Here is a 12321-nt window from a genome sequence, read left to right as displayed (position 1 = left end):
GCAATATTCATAATAACATGACCCAACGAAGAAGACGCGCTTTACTTTGTAGACGGCTCATGGCAATACGGGAATTAGAATTGAATTTTATCAAAACAGAACTTTGTTACGATTGCATGATTTGCGATTAAACGGAGTGCTTTATCATTTTGTGTTTTGCTGGATTGTCGCCATGTTGATTAATGGGTTTCCATTATCGATGGAGCCTTGTCTTAACTATTATTGTGTCGCGCTCAAAACTTTTCAACTCCTGTTCTTCTTCAGCATGAATAATTTAACGACTCAAACAGCCTTTGTTCAACTAGTATTTCTATTGGTGTATCTCGTTTGGAACTTTCATAGCACCTGCAGCTCATAAATGAAATGGGGGTCATTTAAATTGACTGTGGTGTGCAAACTGCCAAATGTAGCATATCCACGCTATTTTCTTCGATTATGTTCTTCAGGAAACGTAAAGTTTCTTAGCTAGCAATGGCAAATTGACCTCTTGATGGCTGGTTAATCTATTCCCATCATGTTTTACAAATTATGGATCTTAAATTTAAATTTCATCATCACCGTATTCATTTTGCAGGTAAGATTTTACATTATTACGTGTCAAGACTGGTCGACGCTGACAATACCGAACTGTTCTGTCTGTACCAAAAAAATTTCAATTTGTGATACTGTGATTTCTAGTATCGTACACTTATCTAAGTTAACTCTTCCATAACAGTGTCGTTGTTGATATTATTCTGTATTTAACTAATTGAACTAATTGCTTTGAAGAAAATTGTCTCGAACTTGCGTAAGTGTCAGTTGAAACATTCCTAACTTAAACGTGGGTTGATTACCAGTTCTTTCGCGTTTCGATTTCGTTTGTTTCAGCTGTTAAAAGTTATTACAACAAACTTTAGGTTTTGGTATAGGATTCGAATATTTTCATGTTTCACTGCGGGAAAATGATCACAGAGAAAAATCCGGATATAAAAAAAAAAAACATCCTAATGCCATATATGCATGGATTTAAGATTGAGTGAAAATAGGTTCAGTGCATTGATATCAACAATGTTTTGGATAAAATTTGGCAAAGCCTTGCTTCAGCACGACCCTTTTCTTATTTAACTCTTTATAACAAACATAATCGCAAAACCAAAAGGGATGCCATATTGAAATGTATTTGCTACAGAATTAGTGAAATTATGTCAATTTGTTGTTGGAGATTGTTTCAACACTTCCAATAAAAATACTGACTGGTGTAAGGTAAACCTTTATAAACCTTAAAGTTAACCTAAACAACGGTTTCACAAGCTCTAGGTGATGAAGAGATTTCCCCCATCTACCATTAAGGTTTAGTAGATAATATTCTTATGTCTTGTCACTCGTCAATATCTAACGTGGTACCTAGTTTTGTGTGCAAACATTTCCCCTCTTGGTTTAGGTATATATCATCGTCAAGGTGACGCCGAAAAAAGTTAGATACGTCATATATCGCCAGCCAATGAACCAGGCAGCTGTCGTATCATGATTGATTTTTGGATGAAATCTCAGAGATTGTTTGTCTTGTCATTTTCGAGCGACAGATTAGCACCCAGTGAGCTCAAAATTAAATGTCAGATTAGTATCTTAACCACTGGGTTAAGCTATTGTTTGACTGACTTTATGTAAAATGGAGGTACATTAAGTCTTGTTTTATTTTTCTACGTTTTTTTTCTTTAAACCATTTTCTCTTGAATAGGGGCCACTTAAAGCATTCTGCATGATGTACTGAAAAACCAATTGCTTAGATAACTGTAAAGCTTTCTTCATTTTAGGCAATAGTGGTGGGGCTAGAGTTATTCTTAATTCGTGCTCTTCCGTTTTTTTTTTTCATCTCTCCAGGAAAATTATGGTATAATAAAATGTGAGGGCCAAATAAACGGTAAGTCTGTAAAAGTGAGTTCTTATTCAAACAAATATGATTCAGAGTGAGGTTTGCAACTTAGGATAAGAAGACGAACAGGCGCTTTATGAGTATTTATATACAGCCCAACAACCTTTATGTCCACAACATATTTTTTCTTGAATTATACCAAAGATTGCTTTCTTTTCACTTTAAGAAACGTTTATTTCGGGTTTAGGTGTTCAGTCATCTTCCATGGAATACCAAATTTATCAGTTCTGGTGATATTTCATAAGTGAAGTATTAACACGAAAAAATCTTGTTTTAAATTATGAGATGGTAACGGAGTAGAGATGTAGGCAAAGGGAATGTAAGACTCTTCTTGAGGGTATTATATTAGACACTCATTGTTTGTGTACGATTTATCTTTCATCCAGGAACAGCTCCCGTTCCGGAAGGCGCGAGAGTGATTAACACTACATATAACTATGTGGACGTCCGTTGGAATACCATTCCTACGAGTAATTTTACCAACGGAACAGTTAAGGGATATATCGTCGCACTTCAAAAAGTTGGCGGCTCTGAAGAAGATGAGACTTTGCTAGTCACAAGTTGTCACTCAGACGGGATAAATGTCACAAATCTTGAGGAAAACACGAAGTATTGTGTCCAAGTGGCGGCCTTTACTGAATATGGAAAAGGCAATAGTACTCCATGCATGTCAGCGGTTACTGGAGAAAGAGGTATTTTCTGATGCATGCAATGATATAGCACAGACAAATTTTTATCAGTTAATTCAAATGAAAGGTTTTTTTTAAGACACAATAACGCAAATTCTTTTCCCTTAAAGTAATAGTCCCTTTTTGAAAACATATAAATATATGTGGCACTGAATCTAAGCCACTTACTGTTAACATTATGCATCAGTCGTTATTCACTTTAACCCTTTAACTCCCGGATCAAATTTGTAATTCTCCTCACTCTCAACCATACAATTCTAATGATGTTAGTTCAGAGAATTTATTGGATCAACTAATTATCCCCAAATTGATATTTTTCTTTATTCTCGTCACTTATCTGGTTGATATTGTATCGATATTGTAAGGAGAAATTCTGTCTTGGTCACTCATGGGATTTAAAGGATTGAGTGTCGAAGATTTTGATCGATATGATTAATATTATGCATCAAACAGAGCATGATGAATAAGTTTTTCAGGAGCCGAAGTTCATGGAGTACGTCTTAACTCTTCGGAGCTTTACCTTTTTCAATATATAATTTATTTCATTTTCTTTTATTACAGCTAGAGTAGAATTCACTGCTTTCAACGAAAGTTCGACATCTATTCGATTGAAATGGGACAGCGATATACCGATCCCAATTGATGACAGTCAAGAAGATGGATTGAAAATAGATTATCGTCCAGCTGATAGCACCGCTGAAAGAAGTCGACTTTTCTGTGGTGGTGAAAGTACTTATTTGTTCAGCAATTTGACTGCATTCACCAATTACTGTTTTAATTTAGTCGGTTTCAACAAGGGTGAGATTATCACAAAGATAAACAACAGCCAGTGCGTTTATACTGACGAAGAAGGTAGGTCCTTAACTTGTTTTATTTCAGTACAATACCTTTTTTTTAACGTTAATGCAAACAGAAGCAATGATAAGGGTTTGGGTAGCTCACGCTATTAGCTCAGTACTGTTGTTCTTTCGTTAGTGGGCATGCAAAGTTTTTGCATGGTTCAACTGCTAATCTAACACACAGCCCTCTTTCTCATCTGAGCTTGGGTCCAGCGAGGTAAAACCAAGATGCGGGCTTCACAAAACAGTGTCGATCAAAACTGTGTTAAATAGATCATATTTGTAGATGATACTGACCACCCATGCTTGGTTGGTCATGGTTTTACCCTGTGTCTTTAATGGGTAATCTTTAACAACTTAAAATCAGTATCCATTTTCTCTATGCCCTTTTCTTGTTTAACAATCAAAACTTCTAAGGGTGGCGATCATTTCCCTAATTCTCATGATCTTAATAAATGATTCAGTAATAACTGCTGTTGGAGAAATTAGATGCTGGTCACTCTTAGGGTCAAAAGGGTTAAATGTGATGACAAAGCGTTGTAAACAAGAAAATCTCAGTCACCTTTTCCCGCCCTTTGCCCGGGTTTCACGCATAAGTTATTCTTAGCGTTTTCCCATTACCTTTAAGCGCCCAGTGGACCGCCTCTTGATGTCACAGTTCGTAATGAAAGCTCTACCAGTATCAACGTGACCTGGAGACCAATCAATGCAAGCCTACAGCACGGAATAATCCTTGGGTATCGCATTCACTACGAGAAGGATATGAATGTTTCTCAGCGTCGAAAGCGACGAAGTCTGCAATCCTTTGACGTAACTGTGCTTAGACAGAACAACCTGACATGGGTTATTGAAGAATTAGAGAAATTCACCAAATACTGCATTGAAATCGTGGGGTTTAACAGGAAGGGTGATGGAAAGCAAAGTAACTGGGTCTGCACCATGACAGATGAGGATGGTAAGATAGAACCTTTTTTAACACTTACAACAGATTCAGGGACACACTGTAAAAAAACGAAACTATTTCGAACGAACAACTTTCTCACAAATTACTCCTTTCACTATGGGCTCTAAGTTTTTGTAAGAAAAATCTCAGTTTTTAATATTTTGTAAAACAGAACCTATATCATGTGATACTTCCCTAACACGTGCAATTTGCACTGCCCTTTTGGTTATTGCGTTTCTAAGAAAGGTTCAGTTGCGTCGCAAAGAGTGTGATCGCCAACCTTGGGAAGCCAATATACTTCTCACTGCGGATATCACCACAAGTGCACGTTCACGACGTGCTATAAAGTTACAAGTATTGTCGTAATAAACGTTACTATACGTTGAAAAAAGCAATTCAAGTTTTCAATGACCTGTTTATTTCAACAGTACCCAGTCAACCGCCAATGAATTTAGCTGGATACAACACGAGTTCAACAAGTATCGCGATTAGGTGGGGTGAAATACCAAGTACTTTTGTCCACGGATATCTCTTGGGTCACCAAATTTCTTATGAACAGATAAGCGGCGAGATGGACGACTCCAAGACAGCTGTCACCGTTGATACCTCTCCCTACGATAGAAATAAGAGCCTTTCAGGTTTACAAGTGTACACCAAATACTGTGTTCGCCTGGCCGGTAGAACCCGAATTGGGACTGGAAAGAAGAGCGAATGTACGAATATCACGACTGACGAAGAAAGTAAGAAGAAAGTAAAATGAAACGGATCCTTCTTTTTCCACCTCTCTCTCCCTTCTTTCCACTTCTCTCACTTCTTTTACATCTCTCCTTTTCCCATCAATTCACTCACCCACTTACTCACTCACTTCCCTCCATTTGCTTAGGCATTTATTCACCCACACACTCACAAACTGACGCACTCAGGCACCACGCACTTATTCTCTCATTCATTTATTTGTTCATTCATCTCTTCATTCCTTCCTTTCTCACCTTTCAGTTTCTCTTTCATCCTTACCTCCTTTTTTCATGTACTTAACCTTTTAACTCCCAAGGTCTCATTAGTAATTCAGTCTGCCATAAAATACTGATGATTTCAATTTGAAGAATTTAGTATTGGATCAACTTGTAGTCCCCTAATTGAATTTTCTTCTTTATTCGCCTCATTATTTTGTTTGATTCTGTGTTAATATTGTAAGGAGGAATTCTGTCAATCATTGGAGTTAAAGGGTTAAACTTCTGGTTAAGCGCAAATAAATAACAGCTTAAATGCTACTTGCTTTTCCAGTCCCAACATCTCCCCCAGTTGATGTCACAGCTATCGACGGCACAAGCACAGATACCTTGAATGTGTCGTGGAAGACACCTGTAGAACTCAACGGCAAGTTAACTGGCTACAAGATTTTGGTAGAGACAACACTTGAAAACGGGACAACCCTGACGAACGAAATCATGACGTGCGACAACCGCATCACCCTAACAGACCTTGATATGAACACAGAATACAAGATACGAGTGGCAGCAAGTACAAGAAAAGGACTGGGACCCTTCAGTGAAGTAGAATATGGAGGTACAGTTGTAATGCACATAAGTTACGATCAAAACTTTGCATAACAATGTTGCTTGGCGATTCTGCATTTATTGTCTAATCCTATGCAAACAAGGCACAGGGACGAAATGGAAAATGATAAAAAATTTTAGAGAAACTAAGTCCTTTTTGTCTCCCTTATTTCTCGGCCTTTCCTTCATCTTAACTGCTCTTGTCCCTTCCTCGAATCACAAAAAAATTCAAAAATTTGACCTCTTAGCGTTTGGCGTTCGTGGAGAAATTGTAGTCACTTGATGAGTAAAATACTAAATTTTGATAATCTTTCAATTCAGTCACAAACAGCCGATCAATTTTCAGAATTCTTATTTTCAAAACACTTATTCATTCAGTCGGCATATTTAAATTACTTGTTAAAAAACTATCCTTTGTTTTCAGAAACTTGCAATTGTCCCGAAACTTTACAAGTAGTTGCTCATCCCAGTTCCTTTGACGCAAACGGACAACCCACTCTAAGAAAAATGATGGAAGAATTAGTATTGGAAGCCTGCGGTGAGTGTCACACACACGAAAACAAAAAGACAAGGCTTATTTCAGGTCTGGAGGATGACTGTGACCTGAAGTTTCCAATCGTCCAATCCGGTGATAGTGCACAGGAAGCAACTGGAACAAAGTTTGTGGCAGTACTTGATGTACCAGGCTTGGTTGTTCTTCGAAGGAAAGTAGAAACAGAGTTAGGACTTTACGAAAAAGTGATGGCGAACTCCGTGGTCAATTCCTGGCCCATATGCGCAATATTTGGAGTAATGACTCTTGCTGCAGCCCTACAAATTTGGTTATTGGTAAGAAAATCGATAATTTGTTGAAAGCTTAAGAATCCGCCTCATGGTCAAAACCTCTTGATCATTTTCTCTCAGGCTTCTTGATCTCTACTTGGGGGCGAGTTTTCCTCATAAATTGACCCAATTTTACCGCTCTTCTGTTTCCTCCCAAACATTTCAGGATATGCACAGCAATCCGGAAGAATTTCCACCAACAATAGTCAAAGGTACCGGTGAAGGGTTATGGTGGGCCTTCATCACTGTCACAACGTTGGGGTAAGCAATTTTATTTGGCCAGCCAACCATATATTTCGCTGGAATGTTGATGAATAAATTCATTGATTTCTTGGACTAATATTAGTGTTTGTATATGTTGTGTATTTATTTAGGGGAGACACTCACTATTTAATTGCTTTATATATTCTGTCTTTATTCATCGATCAACTATCTAATAAGCGGGTACAATCGTGTTACTTGATTAAAGTGCTTTTACATCATACAGTAATCCCACAGTGATATTGCTAACAATGGTACAAGTACTATTAATATGTTCACAGTACACTATAGTATAATGGAACGACTTTCAAATTTTTTAACGTTATGAATTTCCCTATTTATAAAATCTTCCCGCTTGACGATGTGCTGATGCCATTAGCAAAAGAATTCTTCTTTGATTACTTTGAACTTACAGCAGAGATCACAATTGTTGGCGAATTTCTTTGGCGTCAATTACAGCTCTTATACGAATGGCTTCGAATACGATTATTGCTGCTTATTCCTTAAACTATCGTAGTGCGACGCAAATTAAAAGCAAAGTATTGGCTAGGCAGTATGCGCAGATACATCCTCAAAGTATTGACTGCTAGCACCTTTTTCTTACGTTGGTTTAAGGCACTGAGGATTCTGCGTTACTTGTGCTAAGAGCTGCGTAGTAAGTGTAACTCAAACGGAAATTCTTTTCTGTTTTTACAGGTATGGAGATCGAACTCCAAAATCAGATCTATCAAAAATATTTGCTGTGGTGTGGTTCCTAATCGGAATGATTGTGTTTGGCCTTTTCTCCAGCGCTATTACTACTTCTCTGACTGTGGTCGTAGTGACCGGAGGACCCCAAGGAGATGCGAATAAACACGCAAACGTGCGTATTACTATTATGGTAATCATTACTAAGAATAAAAGGGGGGCAGAGGTTCTTAAGAGGGATACAAGACAAAATCATTCTTTAATCAGTATCAAATATTGTTGGACATGAACAACAGTGGTTCTTACTCCTTTGGTACAAGGTTTTGTCGACGGAGTGGTATGCTGACATCGATGATGCACGTCATTTTCCGAAGATTAACTCGGTAGATTTAGAGGAGCTCGAGATTTCTCAAGCTGTACGATAAACGAATGAAAACGAGAGCATTTATGATTTTTTTACGTCAAAAGACGCTCTGAGATAAATTTGTTAGCAATAAAGTAAATGGTTTGAACCCAGGAGTATCAGTAGTTCGTATAGCAACAACAGTTCTTTTCAGAACTACACTCACGCGGACGATCACACTATACGAACTAAATTAGTCATGACTTAAAAGCACCGGAGGCCTAATAGAGATAATCTGTCAATTTGTACTTATCCTTCTTTGGAATAGATTTCCACCATAAAAGGTTCCCAAGAAGAGCACATTGCGGTGAGGAAATTGTCCAACAAATTCAATATAGGTAAGAAACAAACTTTGGGAGCTAAAAATGACTTCAGATTTCAGAAAAATATTGACAAACTTATTCGCTTGACTGTTTTTTACTCTTGATATCCTCACTGGTGCGATTGACCTGAACCATTCGTATACTACTTGTCTCATAACGTGAAACTTTTCACACGCAAGATCCGATTGCTAATTCTCCTCCCTAGCTGTTACATATTTCCTTATTAATTAGTTACAAGAATTTAGGGTTAAGATCAAGATGACAAATTCTCTTGATAAGTTTGAGAATTCTAATTACCTGTTTGCAGGATAATGGAGAAGTGGCAAGTGAATAAATTCTAAGAGTTAAAGAGTTAAGATCAAGTTGAGCTCATAACAGCGATGGTTTGAAGAGGAAGAAACGTTTTCTGCACCGTTTTGCAATTCAAGTTATACTAATAAATGAGCGCTGCTATTGTGTGCTCGGATTCTATATTGAAGCCTTATTTCTTAGATGCTAGATGAATGAATGAATGGACGAATTTTTTTGATGAAAGTCATACTTATCTCTTGAAGGTACTTCGTATGCTAACCTGTCAGATTTGGCGGATGCTCTGAGGACCGGGAAAACTGGTGCCATTTTGTTAGATTTGTTTGTCCATATGAAGAGAAAAGACTTATTCAACCACACCTCTACCTGGTATACAGTCACTGAAATAATTAATAAGAAATTGACTCATGGGATTGAACTAAGAGGTATTTCAACAAAACTGGCTAAAAAGCTTGAAAACTTTATACTAGACAGAAACCTAGAGAGAAATTTTCTTGACGACAAGAATGAAAAAGATGAAAATGAAGAGGAAAATGAAGCGAGTACGGTAAGGGACGCAAAATTACTTTCAATTCTGATTTAATGTGAAGATTATGTAGGGTAGAAGAGGTGACTTGGTGGTGGACAGGTTTAAACCCTGACCGAGTCACTGCCCGTTTGGTGTTGGGCGAGGCACATTACAACGGACCTGCCTCTTTTCAGTGAAACTTAACATTTTCCTAAGGAGTTATAACACGTTACTACGTCGAGGTATAGAATTAGGTGTCGCGAATCTCGCTTTTACTTGATATCATAAGGGGACTGGGAATACGGCCAATGTGTGGGATTATTAGCTTAAACGACTTATGGTAATCCTTAGTAGAAAGTAATGTTATCGTCACGATGGAAATAGTGAAAACGTAAAGATAACGAAAACGATTCGCATAAGCACTTTTACTCATTCGTGCCCCGATGGATGACGAAGCAGTTTCTTTATTTCGATATCATTTACACAGGAAACTGTGCAAGAGGAGGAGGAACTGGTATTTTTTGAACCAAAAAGTCCCTTCTTTCAAGGAACATTGAAGTATGGGGGAGGAGCTTTGGCAGGTCTAGTTCTATGTGGAGTAATCTACGAAACTTTTCGATGGCTGAGAGGAAAAAAGATCAGGCATATAGGTAATCCTATTCATTATAAAAAATAACAATATCTGCTGTTATGCAATTCTACAATTCCCATTCATTCCCAAGAGGGCAACATCAATTTTTTGCACTTACTCTTCGCAGGAAGGACCTGCCAGGATGAAGACGAAATGAGAGAACTTGTGGAAAATTTTTACCAGGATTTCACTCAAAAATATAAACAACTAAGAAAGAAAAACAAAGACGTAATCAAATTCTGTAAAAAGCACGCAGAAGGGACTCATAGGTCTGTACAAAAGGAGAGCGATAATGCCAGATGGTGGTAATGCTATTTATTACAGTTTGCATCTGAAAAGTTGACAGTTCAGTCATAGCGTCGCTTGTCAATTATCACACAAGCCAGTCATGATCTTGTTCTCTTGATTAAGTCTGGCGGTAAATTGTTGTTACCAAGATGCTTTACACGTGTAACCTGAATTAATCTCTCTCAGAGGAGTTTTCAATTGTTTCGAAAGCAATTCAGGATTTCATTAATTTCCCTTGCCACACTCCTAGAAAAAACCGTCCCAATTTCTAAGAAAATGCAAAAATTAATTATGCAAAACTAAAACTAATTTTCCATACTCGCGTTTTCCCGCGCTTCAGGAAATCTGTTTGGTTTTATGTCGAGTCTTCATTGGTTCCTTTTGTTACTTTTTCTTTGTTCTGATTGGCCACCATAATTACTCAAAGTTCGGTTTAGCGAAATCCAATCGATACGCTTTCTGCGAAATGATAAATGTATGAAAATACGAGGATTAGAGGACAGAATTAAAGAGGAGATAGTCATCAAAATTGCTATAATTACCAAAGAAATTATGAATTCTTCACAGTCACTTACAAGTAATAACGTAAAAGAGACTCAATGAATTAAAGAGATGACTTTGGGTTTTTAAGGCATCTTTAGTACAGGTCGTCTCTCAGATTATAAATTCGTCTTGTTGTTGGAAGGCAAGTTTCTGGGTTGCCCAGAAACTTCTCGAACCACCAGCGAGAGGTACAAAACCTGCATATGTTAGAGGTAAATTGTGGACCGCCAGCCTTTCTACGTTCATTTGTGACAAAAATTAACAAAGTCAATTAAGGAGACGACCTCTATTCACATAAACTTACTAGTAATGAATAAAAAAACAAAAAATGACACAGATGATTGATAAAACTTACGCAATCCCACTACACTAAAAAACTCCTTTACCGCAGACATACCACAGAAGAGGTATTGCAGCTATGAAAACTCTACCTGAACTCCTGTGGTTGCATAACTGTAATAACATCTGCTTATTAAGTTACTTAAAGAAGATTAGGATTCTTTTAGCGCCACTTATAAATAGCTGAGTTTTTTTATACTGATTAGCACGATTAATATTCAGAGGAAACAGCATCGGTTCTCACAAGATGAACTGAGTGGGTAAGATACTAATTTTTTGGCGCATAAACGTGCAATATAACGTTGGTGGAAAGGAATAATGGATGTAAGTTGTGATTCGTACGCACCATAATTCGAAATTGTAACATTTCATTTCACCTGTGTTGACTAAAACAGGATAAATCGACAGAAATATATGATCCGCGCTATAAGGTAAGCCATTGCCGACTTACGTAATCGATGTTCCATAAAAACATCATTCTTTGATATGGAAAATTTACTTTCTTGATCACGTTCTCATTTATTTAAAATCAGGACTTCTTTACCGGATTCTTCCTATAAGCCAAGTGACAGTCGGGGAGGAATATGTTTACTCAATAATTTGTACATGACTGTCTTCTTTTAGAAGGAAAAATTCTAACTCGAGACAGGATTAATGATTATCTACTCTTTTACCGTTGTCAATTATTATTCGCCTTACACTGTGATGGGACATCAGGCTGAAATAGTGCTGCTATCTATGACGGTTATTTGATGATTTTCATAATTTCGTTCCCTGTTGACCTTTCATTTATGAGACGTTTAAAAAACGTCAACGGTGAATTTCTGATGAATAACTTTCATTTGGATTAAGGCCTACTATGCCTCCTTAGTCATTCCTTTGAAATACTTGTGGGTAATCAATTTGAATTATTCATTTGTTCGTTTGTTTTGGAATGGTTTCTAAGATTTTCTAGGTAGGCGAAGCCCTGATCGACGCAGAAGGCTATTCGATAATAAGCAAAGTTCTCAGTACTTGCTCAGTTCATACTGGATTGTTCTAATCACCACACTTCAGCAAGTCTTGTGTAACACGTAAAACGGTTTTAAGGTGAATTCTGGAAGAGTCTGATAAGCTCACGCTAATTGAAATAATATGTCGGGTTTGCTAAAATTGTTTTTAGCGTGTAAATTCAAAGTGTCAATACGGCTATGTTACTTTTCAGCTGTTGAACTCAAGAGACACATAGGTTTTTCGTTTTGTCATGGACATTTCTCGAAAAAAAGTGT

At 37.3% G+C, this 12321-nt stretch overlaps 1 protein-coding gene across 1 annotated transcript; it reads left to right on the top strand.

Moving 5' to 3' along the window:
• The first annotated feature begins 331 nt into the window (after positions 1–331).
• Positions 332–11046, top strand: LOC113681543 (uncharacterized). Its single transcript, XM_027198645.2, has 14 exons — positions 332–574; positions 1861–1900; positions 2299–2604; positions 3163–3453; positions 4069–4395; positions 4812–5123; positions 5668–5949; positions 6364–6767; positions 6928–7022; positions 7719–7884; positions 8381–8450; positions 8990–9291; positions 9740–9902; positions 10011–11046. The coding sequence occupies exons 1-14, from the start codon at positions 515–517 to the stop codon at positions 10190–10192; spliced, it is 3000 nt and encodes a 999-aa protein (XP_027054446.2). The 5' UTR covers positions 332–514; the 3' UTR covers positions 10193–11046.
• The last annotated feature ends 1275 nt before the right edge of the window (positions 11047–12321 follow it).

Source organism: Pocillopora damicornis, chromosome 11 (assembly GCF_964200805.1).
Source record: "Pocillopora damicornis chromosome 11, jaPocDami1.2, whole genome shotgun sequence".
Lineage (NCBI taxonomy): Eukaryota > Metazoa > Cnidaria > Anthozoa > Scleractinia > Pocilloporidae > Pocillopora > Pocillopora damicornis.
This window is presented reverse-complemented; position numbering and strand designations above follow the sequence as displayed.

Bases quoted from the DNA above. Each gene is read 5' to 3' on its own strand.
- LOC113681543 (XM_027198645.2), top strand. From the start codon at position 515: ATGTTTTACAAATTATGGATCTTAAATTTAAATTTCATCATCACCGTA. The intron at 575-1,860 runs GTAAGATTTTAC...TCATCTCTCCAG, and splicing joins TCACCGTATTCATTTTGCAG to GAAAATTATGGTATAATAAA. The intron at 4,396-4,811 runs GTAAGATAGAAC...TTATTTCAACAG, and splicing joins CACCATGACAGATGAGGATG to TACCCAGTCAACCGCCAATG.